At 42.6% G+C, this 18,410-nt stretch overlaps 1 protein-coding gene across 1 annotated transcript; it reads right to left on the bottom strand.

Annotated features, from left to right (window-relative positions):
• Positions 1-415: 415 nt before the first annotated feature.
• Positions 416-12,737, bottom strand: epn3b (epsin 3b). Its single transcript, XM_073477839.1, has 11 exons — positions 12,669-12,737; positions 12,325-12,483; positions 10,809-10,892; positions 10,139-10,439; positions 7,704-7,822; positions 6,901-6,987; positions 4,204-4,327; positions 3,907-4,083; positions 3,726-3,821; positions 1,800-2,093; positions 416-714 (listed from the first exon to the last, which is right to left on the bottom strand). The coding sequence occupies exons 1-11, from the start codon at positions 12,735-12,737 to the stop codon at positions 416-418; spliced, it is 1,809 nt and encodes a 602-aa protein (XP_073333940.1).
• Positions 12,738-18,410: the final 5,673 nt, after the last annotated feature.

The raw sequence follows: 18,410 nt of genomic DNA, 5'->3' as shown, positions 1-18,410 counted from the left end.
CCCAATCTTCTCAAGGAACAGTTCTGTCTCTGTGGTCAGAGGGCGCTCCGAGTCGTCACTGATGATGGGGAAAAGGCATCGAGGGGACTGTTCAGATACACCCTGTTAGTTTGGTGGCGTGTGCATGTTTGTGTCTGTGCACCCTTAAGTGCGCCTGAGTGTGTGTGTGTGTGTGAGAGAGAGAGTTAGCTTTTCTTCAAGAGTTCAGGTTATATAGCAGCTGATGTGTCTCTAGACAGACACACGTACATCCAGTCCAAGTTTGATCCGCTTCAAGTGTGCACAATGACATCAGACCAGGATCTGCAGTCCAGTTCAGGCTCATTTAAAATTAGTCTCCTTGTAGTCAGCATAGATGAATCCAAAAAGAGTCCGTTCTCCCTCTGCAGGCCAGAGCATGAAAGATGCAGGCGTCTCAGAGGAAGGGGTTGTGGCTGTGTGTCTGTGACTGCGACTGAGTGCGGTGTGCCGGTCGGGGAGAAAGGGGGAGCAGCGGCTGCGGGAGGTTGGAGGGAAGGTCCAGGAGTCCGGCAGGAGGTTGTGTAAGAGAGGAGGGGAGGACGGGTGGCTGGTGGTGCAGAGGGAGGGGCAGCGACGGGCTGTAGGAGAGCATGTGAGGGGGCAGCGGGGATGTAGAGGAAGGTCGCATTTGGTTGAGGGTGAGGCGAGGCTGGTCGCAGTGGAAGGGGTTGGTGGGAGACGGAGCACTCAGACCTGAGAAGACAGAATTGGGGGGAAAACTTTTTTAATGACATCACAATAATGTTCCTTCTTATTCCTGGAAATTGATGGAAAATTATCCTGAACACATATCAGTCCAGCCCAAAGTACATTCAAAGCTGTAGTTGAACCATTTGGAGTACACGCCTACATTTATTAATGCAAAATAAGCCCGCAGATGACCTGTAACTGCCTCTATTAGCTGGAAAACACAATGGGTCCACATCAAATAGTCAAATTATAAAACAGTATCATTGGAAATGAAATGAACACTTAGCACTTGTTTTTCTGGGAGGAAATTTCCAGGCGCTGGGCAAAGAAATGAAATTTTATGATCTCAATATACCCCTGCCTGAAAGCAACAGGGGCAAAAACTCACTGTAGTTCTTTATTCCCTTATTTACACTAACTTTGTGCATATGAAATAGTCAAAAACAAGTTCTTTAGTGGAAAAAACAGCCTATTAAGAGAGCAAAAAGCATAATAGACTACATAATCTTGCATCATTTTCAGGTTTATGGATTTAAAAACTGTAATAAAATATATATTGCTGGATTTGAAATCTCATTGGCTACATGATGCACCAATCATCTGGAGGCTGGTGTGTAAGTGGTTCAGGAGGGAGGAGAAAGAAGAGACAGTGGGCAACTTGTCTACACAATCAAGCATTGGCTGTTTTAGGCCCTAGGGCGGGCTTAGAAGCTCATATCTGCTCAAATGAGCTGTCAATCAAATGGCTGCCATCTCCGGTGTTGAGGGATAATGGCATCTGCTGTAAAATAGTAATAGGAGTTTTTTGATCAGCTAGGCCTTTGGGAGTAACAGAAGATGATTAACTTGTTTGTTTGTTTGATTGTACCTTGCATACCTTGTGGTCTTATCTTGGTGGTTGGCATGAATTGAATCCAAGCTTTCTAACGATGTATGGCATGACTATACACTTTAATTAAGCTGTTAGCCTTTTTGCTCAGCTGTGTTTGTAAAGTTTGGTGAGCTACCCGCACGGCCCATGAGGGGGTTGCTGACTTTTAACAGGTTTTTAAGTACAGAATGTGAGTTCTTGAATGGCTGTTTGTTACCTGAGAGGAAGGGGTTGTTGTGCGTCTTGCTAGGCGGGTTGGAGGGTATCAGAGCATCTAAATTGACCAGCGAGGCTCCTGTAGGTCCCAGAAAGGCCTCGGGGGTTCGACACATACGTGTAGGTGGGGCGCTGAGTGGGGGTGCTAGCCGGGACAGGTCAAACATCTCTGGGCTGGCCGACTCCCGTCCGTTTACCTGGGGTTTCACCGGAGGGTCACTCCCAAACGGATCAGGATTGGAATCTGCTTCAGCAAACGGGTCAGAGTTCACTTTAACCCCGAACAGCTCTGCATCTGCATCAAGACAAAGACAAAGGATTATTAAAATAGTTATTGGAGCATATAATGAAATATGATGATGTAACATATTGTGCACAATGTAGTAGTTAGCTCAACAACTCCTCTGGAGGGATGAACACCATTGGTCCAAAGGATATTTGGTGTTTTGATGATGGTGGTGGAGAGCGCTGACAAACATGTTGCTCCAAAATATCACTTATCATAATAAGGTTGAAATAAGGTGCCATTGAAGGCTACAGCCTATGATTCACATGGCTTTTAGGACTTTTAGTGATCCCTTTAGCTCTGCAAGGAAAGTAATAACAAGGACTACACATTATAATGTGATCCCTTACCACAGATGTAAACAAACTAACTATGTGTAATGTGGAGAGAGGTGCTGCGTTTGTAGTTTGTTTTTGTACATTCTAGTACATTGTAAGGTACATTGTCCTTATTTTGTTCAACTCTTTAATGTTGTCAAATAAACCAAAATCTGTTTATTTCAAACCAGTTTTAAATAAAATGCAATATGCATTTGCCAAAGGTCATATAGGCATTCATTTCAGTGCTGTTGTATCAGATCCCATTAAAGATATAATATGTAACATTTCTGCTTTAAAATGTCTATTTTACTCAAGGTGCGTTTCATTTGTTTGACTGTAATTATAATATCCGGGAGAGAGAATCAGAGAATGAAGCCGGAACTTTGCGACACAAAGTGTATGTTGTATTGTAATATTTTGCTTAACAACACATACAAAATGTGGATTAATAACACCTTTGGTCTTGTAGATCATATTCACACGGCAGCCATTCAGGGTGGGAAACTTGAATGCTGGGATAATGTTATGGGGCTTTGTTCCAGGATGAAAGTCATATGAACGCAGGGAGTCAGACAAATTGTTATCATTTCACAGCTTCCTGATCGATCAGCAGCTGAAAAGATGATGATAGTGAAAAATCTGGAGGGATGTCGGTCTATATTTCAAGGTAAAGCAACTTATTTGATAGCCTATTCCCTAACGTTAGCATTCAGCCACTTCCAAGCTAATGTTAGCATTGGATTACATCCAGTGTGTTTCACTTCCAGGCTTAAATAAATGTGTCAAACATGTGTGTTGGTATTTTAGAATTAATTTACACCTCTTTTTCAGTACTGTGTAACACTATCACGGTAATGCTAACTAGGAAGTAGTTCAACGCCAACATAGTTGTTGTTTAAGGAAGTTAATGGGATATCAAATATGTTGTTTTACCTCGACGGATGGCACGATGTCCCTCCGGATTTGAACTCTCCATTGTCTTTTCAGTTGCAGTTGTTGATCAATCAGAAGCGGTGAAAATATTACATTTGTCAGATTCCTTACGTTTATAGGACTTGCAATCTGGAACACAGTTCTATGACATTCGAGCTTCCCACCCTGAGCGTGATGTCAGAGGGAAATGGCTGCTGTGTGAATATGGTCTATAGTACTGTGAATTTTCAGTAAGTTATCTTGTAGTCAGCCTACCAGCTGTACATGTGTTCATGCTGGAACAGGATTTTTTCTTTACAACCACTTTCAATGCAGGGGACTTTGCTTCTGTATGATCCCAATGTACAGTTCAATCCTCAGTACTTCTGTCTGTCCTGTACTACCCTACCTGTGGGACTAGCTGGTTGAGGGGAGGACACTTGAGGAACCTCTTGTTTAGGCTTCTCCTCTTCCTGTGCAGCAAACGGATCTACTCCATCACCACCTGCACGTTGACCAGAGTAAAATCTTTAATTTAGGACACAGAAATCGTCAACATACATGATGAGACCTGTGTTTTTGAAAGGTACCTCCGTCTGTTGGGCTGTCCCACGCTTGATCAACAGGACTGGAGGAGACAGGCGCTCCTTCCCAGGGATCTGTGCATGAGTCGGGGCACGGAGCCCAAGGATTGGCCGCGTCGGAGGATGAGGGAGGGCCCGCCCCCGCCCAAGGGCTACCAATCACAGGAGTGCTGGAGTGGACCGCTGTGAGGAAAGGCACGACTCAGTGTGAAGCATTAAAAACATACAAAGAAGACACGATGAGTGGCTGACAGTAAGTCGAACATCTCGTTGGCCTTTGTGTGCTTGTGATGAACCACCCACCTACGGAGTCCCAGGGGTCAGAGGTGGCGTTACAGGTGGGTTGGGCAGAGTTCCAGGGGTCACCAGGCGGAGGTGGGGCCTCAGATGAGGCGCCAAATATGTCCACCAGGTCCAGCATGGCTGACTACAGAGGGGGCAGAAAACATTTCGGTAAATATGTGGCAAATATTCTCAGGTTTGCAACCAACAATACAATACCCCTCATCTCACCGTCCTCCTAAAAAAGAGTTAAACGTGAAAGGCTGTCTCTGGAGCCACTATTTGGTTTGTCTCTTCTGGGCTACTGTAGAAACATGATAGTGCCCCATGTCGGACTTCACTGAATCTCCCTCTGTAGATATATAAGACTCATTCTAAGACAACAAAAATGATTCTTAGTTTCAGGTGATTATACACCAATGGAAACACAATTATGAATATTATATTCCATTTCTGCCAGAAGAAGAGTATGAGGTCTTCTACAGTTACTGTGACCGTGATGCTGTTGCTGAAATGTTTATCCTATGAACCCCATGTTTGTCCAGATTTAATCATTTTATTTTTTTCAGATACACTGATGGATAGTGTTTCTTAATGGTTTGAAAATTCTGAAAAAAGAAAAGACAACGTCACAAACTCATTTGAAGCTGATGTTGGTCTTAATTCACCTACCAGAAAATGGTTAGTTCATTGTACAAAATACAGACTGTTGTTTCCCTTGAGCCTCTACAAGCACAATTGTTTACAGTATGTTCCACTGCCACTTAACTGAATACACACATGTATAGTGTCAGTCTGAGTTATATAATCATTCACTGGTCTGTTATTGTGGAGAGCCAGTGTGTTGCTAACTGTACGCAATGAGACTGCGTGACATAATGCAGTGAAAAGCGCTTGAAGTATTTCAGAGACAGTTTGTCGGCTGCAGCTGAACTCCACTGTTTACTCTGCAGCAGTTGGCAGAGCAGACAGCAGAGCAGTCTGATAACAACATTTTGTTTACTGCTCAGCTGCACATATGGCATCACTGTAACAGCACTGACACATTTTACATTTGAGGGATCCTCACTTTGTGTACATACAGTACAGCAGAGACCAAACATCTGTCATATCTCACACGATATGTTAACATATGTGAGGGTATCGTAAAAACCTTTCAGACTGACTGTGCAGTATGATGACATGTTAAGTGGGTATTTGGAAGTATGATACCATAAAAAACTGCTCATGGTGAGTCATCGTGATATTATCAGGTAGTTTTATTTTAGCACATAAATAAATACCTGAAAAAATGGCATCTATTATTATTACTATTATTTATTTATTTTTTTCTTACTTAAAATGACATTTACCACACTTCACTTCACATGTCAACATCTTGATTACAACGATGTGCATAAATCAGTGCCATCATTTAGACAGAAACAATGGCTACATATGTACCAACAGAAACATCCACACGGCCTCTCTCATCTACCTTTCTTGGATCTCTCGACTCTTTTAAAAACCATTTAATTGCATTCATGAGGGGACCAGTAGCAGACTGGTGTGTTTGAGGGGCAGGGGCGAAAAAAATAAAACAGGCACCAGCTGTATGTGGTGGGGCACCCTTGCAAAGAAAAACGTTACATATTTATAGAAAAGAGAGGGCACACCTTACATTTTGACCGCTGGAAGGGCAACCTAGAGGGCACTTTATCATGTTTCATCTACAATATGGGCATGCAAGAGGGCACTTTGTGGCATTTTTTTCAAACATGGGAGCACTTGTGGGGCAGGTCGCCAACTCCCTGAATCAACCAGTAGTGTGGACGTACCTGAATGACTTTGTGACATTACATCTAGGTTGGAAGCCAATCATGGTCCAGTTAGCAACTTAGACCAGAATGATGTGGAAACTTGAAATCTGAATTGAACATGCTGAGAATTAAGTACTAAGAATATTGTGTGTAATAGATTCTGGATTTTTCACTGATGAAGAGGGAGCAGACGTAATTGACACAAGAGATGATTCCAGGTTGAGTATTTTTATATTTTTATGTTTTAATCCATGTCTTAGTTTAATCTTGCTACATGAATTGTAACGCACTAAATCAAGCCAAATCAGATAAAAGGCCAAAACTGATGATACAGGACATGATGACCTATGACATCAACCAGACCTTGTAAATATGTCAGGAATTACATCAGTCAGAAGCTCACCTTGACCTTTTTTCCCCTGATCTTTATTCCCTTGCTTTTTTCTGTGAAGCACCTGAAAGCTCCACGATTTCCACGATGAGCAAAGTAATATAACCAATTACACACCATGAAGACCTTTACATAAGACAGCTGGTGACTCTGATAGGCTCTTTGACAGGCCAATGAGTAAAGGAGCTACACGATAAGGAGTATGCTTTCAGGGAAATGTCATGCTGAGCTCAAGGTTAGACAAGACAAAGTCATTGTCATTCAGCAGGCATCTCTTTCTCCTCTCTCTCGGCTCTCTAGTGTTTCTCACTCTAACCTCCCTCATTATGCTGATCTATGTCTTTTTGTCTCGTTTCCCTCCCTAGCCCACAGTCCGCACTATAAACTCCACTTCATTCTCTAAATGTCTGCCAGCAACCACCTACAAATGCACCCGCCCACCTCTCTGTGCAAACACACACTCGTGTAGCACGCATGCACCCACACAAGTACTGTACAGCACACACACACACACGTTTTTAAACTCACCTCCTGTGTCCCTGACTGGCTCTCTCTCCTGCTCTCATCCAGGGCCTTCTGCAACAGAGACTCGTCTCCTTGACGACAGCACTGCTCCTGCAGGGGCGGCATCATGACATCATCAACATTATCGCCGCGGCATTGAGCACGGACGCACGTACACACACACACACACACAAACACACACACACCAGCGTTAGTGAAACAGTCGTTGGTTTTGGCCCAGTAAGATGAGGGCGGCACTGGTGGCTTTTTTGGGCTGTTGAAATATTTAGTTGACAGAGAGCAGAAGCTGGTCCAGAGCAAAGCAGAGAGAAGGAATGTTTCAAATGCAGAAGTTTAAACATTTAGGCAAAATCTGAAGAGCTTGAGAGCCACTGGGAGACACAGCTGAGGTCCTGGATGGACGTAAGCTGGCTACAGAAGGAAAAAGTTGGGAGGAAAGTCGTTAGTTGGCCACAGAGACGCACTTCAGTTCAGATGTAATTAACAACAGAGGATTAATAAATGTGGATACTGAATGGTCAGGAGCGAAGCGTGTTTCTGTGTGTATGTACCTGCTCAGGCTCCTTTTGGCTAAGACTTTAGGCAATCTGTAGCTGTGTATGTCTCCATCCATCGCTATGGTAACAGGGGAAGGAAGGGCTAGCTAGATGAAGGTGGGCGAATGTTCAGATTTTTTTGTAACAGAATTTTCATCATTGGAATCAGCAAGACATATGAGACATGTGGTTAGAGTACAAAGGAGGAGTGTGTGTGTGTGTGTGTGTGTGTGTGTGTGTGTGTGTGTGTGTGTGTGTGTGTCGTTTTACCTTCTGACTCTCCTCCCTGCTCATGGCTAAGGCCAGCTGGAGCTGCAGCTCCTCCTCGCCACTGGTCTGCGGTCGGGCCTGCTCCAGGTCTGAGGCGGCGCGAGGGGACGAGGACGAGGCTGCAGATGGGAACAAGTGAGGGAGTTTGAAGGAGGACGCAACGATGGCGCGTGTGGAGGAATGGTCAGACTGACGCAGGGGTGCATGAGACACGGGGCACAGGAAGTGTGGGGCTGATTTGAATATTTTCAGGCCGACACTGCAGTATTGATAATCTATGTGGTGGATTGTTCAAAGTGCTGGGCTACAGCACAAATTGCATTTCACTTGGGATCAGCCTGAGTATGAGTGCGTATTTTTAACACCAGATCCAATTATTCACACATTGCCAACACATAAAATAAGCTGGTCAGTGCTTCGTATAAGATTAAAGGAGATACAGTCCATGGTTTTATAATAACAATGTATCAATGACAGCGTGAAAGGAGCCGCTCATAATGATGAACCTACAGAGAATTATCACCTGAATCTGCAGCTTCCTTCTGCTTTATGAAGCCTAATATTGAGTTCCAGCTCATTGTTTTGCTGCCTAGTCTGCAACTTAACTGTTTTGGCTCACCGTCACTCGTAGGTGTCATTTACACTAGGGACATGTCCCCACCACTTTTTAAAAATGCTAATTTTGTCTCCATCACTTTTTAAAAGCCAGTGGGTAAAATGAGCCAGCCCCGGTTTCGAGGTAACCATAAACAAAAGTACTCATGTGACCACGAATGGACAGAGTCATAAGCAAACCAGATAAAAAAGAAAAGATTATTTTCATGCTGAGTAAATTCATCATGTTTCCAAAGTTATCCATCCTGTATCTTAAATGTAATAGATATGTTTTGGACATTGTAGCATGTTAATATAAAACTTTGTAAGCTACAAACCAAGGCCATAAACTTAGCATTGCATTAATTAGCTTAGCGTTATTGTTCATTTGATAATAGATGTCAGAATCTTGCTACAATAGCCTAAGGTCTGGAAATGTACTAAGGTCATCGCATCTTTTTGCCAGATTTTATGGTACATAATCAGACAGTAAATGGATATTCAGCTGGGAATCGAACCAGCAACCTTCCGATTTCTGGACGACCTTCTTCACCTCCTGAGCTACAGACGCCTGCAATGGTGACTTACAGTACAGTACTATTTCCAAAAGTAAATTAATGTCTCCCCTTTTTCCTCGACCCTTGAATTCTTGTGAACTGCTTGTTTCTCTAATGTTAAAAAAGTGTGCATGATGATTATTATGATGAGTGATGATGAGTATGTTCTGAAAAATGATTAGAAACTGCACTAAACGGGTGAAATCATGAATACTGCAGTGACAGGCCACAGGGGCTTTCCTTTCTTTTTTCCATTTCTCTTCTCTGAACTAATCCGCTTACCTGAACAGCCAATCAGAATGACTTCTCTCACTGACATGTGCGGGACACGCACTGACTAGAGCCACAGACGCTCACTGACTGCACTGACAATGCCCGACAACTGACTGTCGGCCTGGTGTGTAGGGGCTTTGAAAGAAGATTTTGTCATCTGAGTTCTTATATTCCCTCCACTTTTCAACACAAAGTGACGTTCTTGTCCCTGTTTTTCTGGGAAGCAGCTGTGTGCAGCTCTTCAGTGGAGGTTGGGCGGTTGGCCAGCTGTTCAACCAACCAGTTAGTCCTAATCCCTGAAGCTTTTTCTTTTGCCAAACTGCCTTATGGCAGGGAAAAACACCAATATGACTGCGGTTCTCACCAGGCTATAAAAACAAGTAGTTGTGAGTGCCTCTCTGGTCTCAGGGGGTGCTAAAGAGCCCATTACGGCTGCTTCGCGTGATTGTGGTACGGCACCACATCTGAGGCGAAGAAGATGCTGCCCTAGGAAACTTACATGGACAAGCAACACAAAGGTGAGATTTATGCTCGATCAGAAGTGTTTTCAAACAGTGTTTTTTGGTTTTGTGGTTTTCAAATATCTCCCACGCAGCAGATGGGACAGACATGAATGCAGCTATTAAAAAACAGCACCTTCCATTGTATTCACGCCACAACACTGCTGTTGTTCGAATCATCTGCCCCCTCAAGTGGCTGCCAGTTTGTTGCACTACCTAAGGTTGCTAATGCTAGCTAATGTTAATGTTGCTAACACTAGTTAGCTCACATTAACATTGCTAACTCTACCTAATGTTGACAATGCTAACACAAGTTAACGTTAATGTCACTAACGCTAGCTAGTTAACATCAGGGCAGTATAATATGCTGGGCTCATAATGACGAAATCAGCCATTTTTATGTTTTAACACACTGACAACTACCAATAATAGTGATTACGTGCAAAAAGCTTGTCTGTGCTGCCACAATGTGGCAGTGGCAGCAAAATCTCTAAATACCCACAATACTCACAGTTGAAGGAGGATGGAGAGCCTCTGGAGCGGCTGAACTCCTCTCCGTACAGCACAGCCATGCTGGGCTGGCTCGTTCGCCTGCCTGGGTGGTAAGACGGTGGTATACCTCCATACACACCCCCGCCGCCGCCTCCACTGCCGCCCCCAGCCATTCGCTCTTTGGTCTTAAGGGCTTGACTCCTCTCCTGGCGGAGCCGCTCCTCGTCTCGGAGGAGACACACCAGTTGCCGTGCTTTTTCTCTCACATTGGCCCCCTGGTCTCTGCCGTCACGGTCGACGTATTGGAAGTCACGTAGCGTCTGAACCACACATGGACAACAGACATTTCCATGACCTTTTAGAGATGAACATGAGCTGAGCCTCAGAAAAGTAATGACATAACTTTGTAATTTTATTCCAAGATTCTAGTAAAAATGGAAGTAGGGCATGCAATAAACAGGTAACAAGGTTATTTTCTCAACTGGTTTACTTTTCTTTTCAATGTTTGAATGTATTTTTACTGTTATTTTTTACTGAATGTAGTGTAACCTTCACTGATTATACAGTTTTTTTCTTTATGTGTGCCAAGGTGACAACTTCCAATGATCAAATGAACAATAAACAATAAACCAGCTCTGCGCCTGAGCCGATCAGACTGCTGAGGTTCTCCTCTTGTTGCGGTCCAGTACCTGAATAGTGAATGCGTTCTCTCGGCACTGCTGGGCCACTCTTTCTGATCCTGTCTTCAGCAGGTAATCCAACAGAGTCAGGGCCTGCAGGCAAATGCTGATTACAACACTGATACCCCAAATTTAGCATTTATTTACATCTCCACACTGTGTAGTTGAAGAAAAAAAACATAAATATCTACCTTTTACACTAGACAAGAAAAAAAACCCTGTTTTTATTGATGGAGTCTGACAGGCTGAAGGAAAGAAGCTGCTCTGTAGTCTGTATGTGCAGCAGAGGATACTGATGTATCTCTTGACAGATGGCAGCATGGTGAACAGACTGTGGGGTGGGTGTTGTCTTTTAGTATGTTGTCTTTGGGCTCTGTGCCGACATCTCACTTCACTGATATCACTGATGCTTTAAGTTTTGCAAAAATGTAGTCACAAACCAAATTATTGGAGAAAAATAATTTTGACCAGATGTAGTGGATGAAGTTAGGAGATCAAAGTTATTACAATACATCCTCTGACGACTTTTAATGTTTCACAACACGTAATAGTTGTTGACATATTTAAATACAGAGCTAACTAGACTGGCACTTCGCCAAGGCCCAACAGTCTCCTTCAATTCAATCAAGTCCAATCCAATATCAAACTTGATAGCCCTGTATCACTCAAAATTTTGAACCACCCATAACTGCTTCGCCATAATTTAAGAACACCAGATTTAGGATCTGCATCAAATTGTACTCACTCAGACATTAACAATATATTTAATGAAAAAACGCCCTATCCCACAATTTTAAATAAAGTGAGAAAGAATTCCTGGATCCACACCAAACGTTCATAGGGTCTATTCTGGGCTGAGATCCATCCTCCATACAAGTTTCACCAAAATCCCTTCTGTAGTTTTTGTGTAATCCTGCTGACAAACCAACAACCCAACAAACAAACAGATATAAGTTAAAACATAACCTGCTTCACGGAGGTAAATAGTCAACCTCACGGTGGCACAAAAGGAAAAATAAGAGTATCAGCACGGCCAGTAACCTCTCGGGATCTTGAATATCTGCTCTAAATTTCATGAGCAGAACATCTGAGAGAAGACATTTCACTCTGAACCACAAATGTCAACCTCGTGTTGGAACCAGAGGAAAAGTCCAAAGATCACCCAATCAAGTCACTGGGGTTCATCCACTGGGGAACATGAATGTCTGCACGAAATGTAATGGCATTCCATGTAACAGTTGTCCGGCCCTGCCGCCAGCATGGCTGAAAACTGAAAGCGGCTGAATTTTTTCAGAGGCAGACAGAGGTGTGAAGTGTGTTTGCGGAGGGAAAGAAGAATAGATGTTTAAGGGGAAAAGGTGAGGAGAGGGAAGTAGTAGTGAGTGACAAGCGGTCAGAAGGAAGCTTAATAAACCAAACTAAAGTCAGCTAGCAGAAAGGTAGAGAAACACATACAGACAGGATGTATGTCTTATTAAACTGAGTCGTTGCATCAGACAGATGACAGTGTCTTTCATTAGGTTACCTTGTAGACATGTCTCCAGTTCTTGCCGCTGTCATTGAGGCGTTTCCACACCATGCCCATGACCTCGGCAAACGCCACCACATTGAAGGTCAAGTCAGCGATTTCTGACATGAGAGACGAGGACGGGCCCCATGGATCGTTGGAGGTGGCCTCGCGGACCTACACATCACCAGAGGAGGGGCAAAGAGGCCTATTTGTTAACAAAGTATTTAAATTTCATTCATGTATTGATGGTTTTCACCCCGTACCAATCTTAACATCAATGTTAGTTTAAACTCTTCCCAACACATAAAAGCTCCTACACATCTACAACATTTGTGGAGAACGAAGATCATTTAAAATACCTTGATCTCCGCTTCTGAATAGTTGTGCACAATATTCTTCACCTGCCGGCGTAGGGCTGAGGTTGTCATGGTGACAGGTGATGGAGGATGTGGAGGGAAAGAAAGTGACAAACAAACACTCGACAGATGAAGAGAGGTGGTGAAAGGGGGATCGTGGACTGGAGGAGGAGGAGGAGAGGAGCAGTAGCTATGGCGATGAAGGCTCCTCTTCTCTGTCAGGAGTTACAGGACGCCCCTGTAAGTAAGAGATGGAGACGATACATGAAAAGTTTTCTCATGGTTTTCAGGTAATCTGTCACACCCCAGTTAAACAAACTCCATATCGATTCAGTGAGTAATGTTGACTACAACTTCAGCCACATTTTACTCTCTTCAATTACATTTTGGTAAACTAGCACCATCGAAACTATGCCGAATTATCTATTAGCAGGTGCTGTTTGCGATGTATCCCTGCATTTAAAGAAAAGTATCACTGGATTACTTTGATGTGGCAGAAAACAAAAACATGAAGATTCTAAGGCAAGTTCTGGAGTTATAAGGAGGCTCCTTTTTCTATGATTTCTAGCTCACAATAACAACACTAACGTGCTAATGTTACGCAAGTATAACGTTTACCGTGTTCACCATCTTAGTTTAACATGCTAACATTCGCTAATCAGCACTAAACACAAACTACAGATGCCATTGGTTGTGCAGATATATAAATGTAAACCACTGTGCTGGGCAGGTTGAAATTTTGACCTGATGATGGAGCTAGATGAAGAGTTAAGGGATCAGCAAAGTTAATACGATCCACCCTGAGAGGAACATGAGCCACATCTCCATCCAAACTGTAAGGCTATATCGCTAGCATGGTTAGAAACAACAAGTCAAGGTAAAAAGCTGCCCTCGTTGATTTATTGCTTTGCTATTTACATCAATATGAAAACACCTAGCAGTATAAACAATGACTGATGATAGTGACTGAATGCTCATAATTGCGGCCCACTCAGGAAGTAGGTCATACGAAAGCTCTGGCACTCAGGTGTCTGATGAAGCTTCTTGGTAGCTTATGTTATTCAGGCCAACAGACACACACACACATACACATATATACACACAACCCATTTTTCTCTTCCAAAGTCATATTTCACAGAGGACACAAGGGAATTGATCATTAAAGATTCCTCTGATACTTCTCCCTCTGCGTGCGACTAAGCCAGCACTGGAGCAGAGCTGAACTAGGGTGACCTCACTAAACTAAACCTCCTCTCATCAGTGATCGTCTCACTATAAAATGTCAGATCGTTATTGATTGAGGAGGTGAAATTTTGAATGATAACGTAAGGTCCTGGGTGTCCCAACGCATCATCTGCAACTAATAAAATCACCGGTGAACTCTAATGCATTTCTTTAATTAGTGATTATTGTGTGAATACAAATGTTCATTTGCTTTAGAGTTTTTTTATTCAAGACTAAACCACTATGTCTTTGAGTAGCGAGTTTACCTACAGAGACTGAATATCACCTTAGATTTTGGATATTGTTATATCCTGTTATGGCACAAGTGTTGTCTTTTCCTGGCTTTAAAGGCTGTATTACAGTAAAGTGATGTCATTTTCTGAACTTACAAGGTACAAGGTAATTTATTCATCATTATCCAACACAGGGGTTGCATAGTGAAATGAAATATTAAAATTAACATTAACAGATTCTTGTACTAATACTTGTCTTTACCCACTTTGCCATTGCATCCTAATTTCTGATAATTATTTATCAAAAATCTCGAGTTGAGAGAGCCAAGGGGTAAAATGAACTGCCCCAAAAGTTAATTTTAAGGAAGTACACTTCACATTACTCATTTCATGTTGGACTGAAGCACATGGAGAGAGTGGTAAGCAAACCAGAGCAAAAAAAGATTATTGTCATGGCAAGTAAATTCATCATGTTTCTGAAGTTACCAATCTTGAATAAAACAGATGTGTTTTTGACATTATAGCATGTTAATTAAAGTCAGCGTAAGCTTCAAAACAAGGTCATAAAGTAAATGGATCTGAGCCACTGTGTCAAACAGTTTGGTCAAAATGGAGGTTGTGTGGAGCAAGATTTGCCAGTGTGTACACACGCACGCACGCACACACACACACACACACGCACACACACACACACACACACACACACACACACACACACACACACACAAATATGTTGTACATAAAAGCACATTTAGACATACATTCTCTCTGTAGTTAACAAAAGATTACAGTCTAATCTTTACTGAAATTGTTAAGTTTGCATGTTTAACAAACGATCATAATCATATGGTTAGAAATATTGTTATCAGATGTTTCAAACTCTCTAATAGGGATATGAGTATTAATAACGTGATGTTTTTTATTTAGCTTTCATTCATTTCATGCCACACTGGGATTATGAGACAAAGGTTTCAGTTCAGCGCCTGTACTATGGCTGTGAATATGAGAACATTATTACCAGTCGGCTCGCTGTAATCATTACTTACAATAATAATTATGTGTAACAATTACTGACTTTTTAAAGATTCCTGCGTGTTCTTTTTTATGGTTGATTTATTTTTAATGTCACTGTCCACTGCTGCCCCAAAGCAGTTCACAAAGCCTGCCACAGTGAAACAAGTCACAGGATGCCTCATCCTGCTGAAAAGCAAACATCAGCAGAAGCACAGAGGACCTGAGATGCACACAGCAGGGATCCAGACAGAAAACTCCGAGAGGAGGACGAGCCTGACAGTGTTTGTTCATGTGAGAAACAGAGACAGTGAAGGGCAGGAAGAAGAAAGTGAAGCTCAGCAACTTCAACCGGTATCACCTTTCTGCATAATCATCTTCAGCTTTGTGTTTGGACACACACACACACACACACACACACACACACACACACACACACACACACACACACACACTCTCTCTCTCTCTCACACACACAGGTTATTAAAGGCTGGCGCTGTCAACTGTATGAGGTGTTTGAAACTATTGCTCTTCATCCCTCTATCCCTTAATCTGACCCTCACACCACAACAGATAATTCACTTTGTGGGAGTAATGTGATCTTTTTCTGTGCTCTAAAATAAATCTGAGAGGACAAGGGGAACGAGTCATCAGCTGAAAGAGTGCGCAAGTATGTTGCTGTTCAAATTCAAAACACATCCACCCTTGTAACAAAGGAAGTTCCCCTTTTCTGCATAATTGTGAGCCAAGTATGTGCTGCTTCCACTGCCCTCACTGTAACTACTGTCTATATATTTTATTTTGTTTTTTATTTTATTAAATTCTAAATTAAAAATATTTTATATATGTTCTGTATGTTTAGCATGAAGGGGCGACCCTTTTGTGCAGCCCTGTGTTGTAAAATGACACATAATTAACCTTAATTATGTAATACTATAGAAGCATCAGACTTTAAAGGACCAGTGTGTAGGATTTAGTTGCCGCTAAAAAAAAGAGCCAGTGTTTGGTTTGTCTGTTCTGAGCTACTGTCGAAACATAGTGCAACATGGCGGACCCTTTGGAAGAGGACCTGCTCTGACTGAAAACATAATGATTCTTAGTTTCAGGTGATTATATATGAATGAAAACATGATCATGAATGTTAAGATCCATTTCCTTCAATAGATCCTCCTAAATCCTACAAACAGGACTTTTCAGTTTAAAAGTAAAAGTATTCATAATTAAAGGTATAATTTGTGGAAGATGGCCAGAATTTGAAGGTAGCTCCAAAAAACATAGGGGGCAGCATATCATCTGAATAATGAGCAATTGGTACTCTTTGCTAGCTGTCCTTGGCTGTAGTTAGCTAATTAGCTCTTTGCTCATTGTCAGCTGTGGAGCCAGTGGCACCAGAGTTTGTCTGGATTGGGACCTTGGTTCATAGGGGGAGTCACCATGGGCAACAGGGCCCAGCTCAACTGGATTTGGGGATAAAGTACAGAGGTGATTTACAGCGGCTCTGACCAAGATTATGGGGACGACAAGACACAGCAGGCAGGGACAGGAAAGGTGTGCAGCAGTTGGACATCAGCAGCGGGTATAAACGGCGTGTAGAGCTGTAATAATTTCACATCCTACCTAGCAATGAGTTAACAAGGCAACTAAGCTGGTAAAAGCGAGGAACTTGAATTCAGAAGTAGTACAGTTGTATTTTTCTATTTAGTAAAGAAAATAGAAGCAAGAGTATTTCTTCCCCTCTTGACATTTTTCGTCCTTAAAATTATGTCATCACTGTTGTTTCTCAACTCTCATGTTTGTTCATTTTTTAAGAATATTTAAGAGTAAAATTCTGGCCATGACTTACAAACTGTGCCTTTAACAACCCTGTCAGTTGAGCTGTAAGCAGCACTGAAATGTTGTAGTTGGTTTAGGTGGAGCTAATTTTAATTACTTCACATACTGTAGTTTAATGTGTAATATAAATGATGTTCTGTAAAATCTCAATCCGAAAATTAGTCACTACAGCTTTAAGTCATTTTCTTTCTTAAATGTAGTGAAATAAAAACCTGAAACAACACTGCATTTGTTTCAGTTTGTTTCTTTGACATGCTAATAAGCTACTGAAGTTAAGATATTATGAGAAATGGTCTTAGTGCCACATGTGTGGTGAACTTTATATGTGAATCCACAAAACTCTAACATGTATGAATCCATCCCTGAAACATCATGAACTTGTGCCCAAACTTTTTAATTTCGGGGGCCAAAATGGAGACCTAATGGTGGGCCAGGGGTTGAGAAGGTGCAAAATGATAATGTTAATAAACATCTTATTAAGCCTAACAAGGGTGTTACTACCTGTCATATAACACTTATTACAAGGGCTTTAATATAAAGTGTACCCAATTTGAGATGCTTTTCACTGGAAACATCTGGTGGGCCAAACTGATCGTTATGCCGGGCCAACTTTGACCCAGGGGCCCCACTTTGGAGAGCCTTGAACAAAATATTTCTGGCATATTGTACAGCTCAGTTTTAATGTGTACATTGGAGGAAGACTCATGCAGCACACACACACACACTCACTCTCACACACACAGTGATGAAGTCATCCGGGGACTAACTGTGGAGCTGCTGTGTGAATAATCCAACAACTCCTTGCACACACCGACAGCCCCCGTGTTGGTTTTACTGGGATATGGGCACACGCTGTGATTCACGGCCACAAGCTCTACATTCAAATGACTCATCTGAGCGTAACAACATGAATTCACTCCGAGTCACAGTCACTCGGTCACCTGATGCAATCATCAGCTTAGGTCGTGACGCTCAACTCCAGAGAGACAGCCGCTCTTCACTTGAAACAAGACGACTCCATCACACCGGCTGATCCGTCCACGTTAGTGATCGGCTGCTTGTAACTTCGTGAGCTCCCGTCTGATGCGTCAAATTGCCCAAACACAGAGATCTTACGTCACCCCGTCGTCCACGTTTATGCATGCGCATGCGTGCTGTGGCAGCAGGTGTACTGTGTTTTTCAGGTGGCGATGGAGAGGGGAGGGGGGGCGCCCATGGTGGGTATGCATAATGCATTTCTACCCCACCTCCCTCCACACACACACACACACACACACACACACACTCTTGCGGTGGATTCCCTGTGCGGGTTGCCATGTGTAGCACAAAATCCAGCGCGAGGCCAACTACCACTGGAGTAACATGTAGGTCGGCAGCACAGCTCAACACACTGTAGACTGCACGTTAATATTATCATTATGTTATTATGTTGTGACTGTCATCT

This window comes from Pagrus major, chromosome 1 (genome assembly GCF_040436345.1).
Source record: "Pagrus major chromosome 1, Pma_NU_1.0".
Taxonomy (NCBI): Eukaryota; Metazoa; Chordata; class Actinopteri; order Spariformes; family Sparidae; genus Pagrus; species Pagrus major.
Note: the sequence above shows the minus strand (reverse complement) of the source record. Positions and strands in the feature narration are given on the sequence as shown.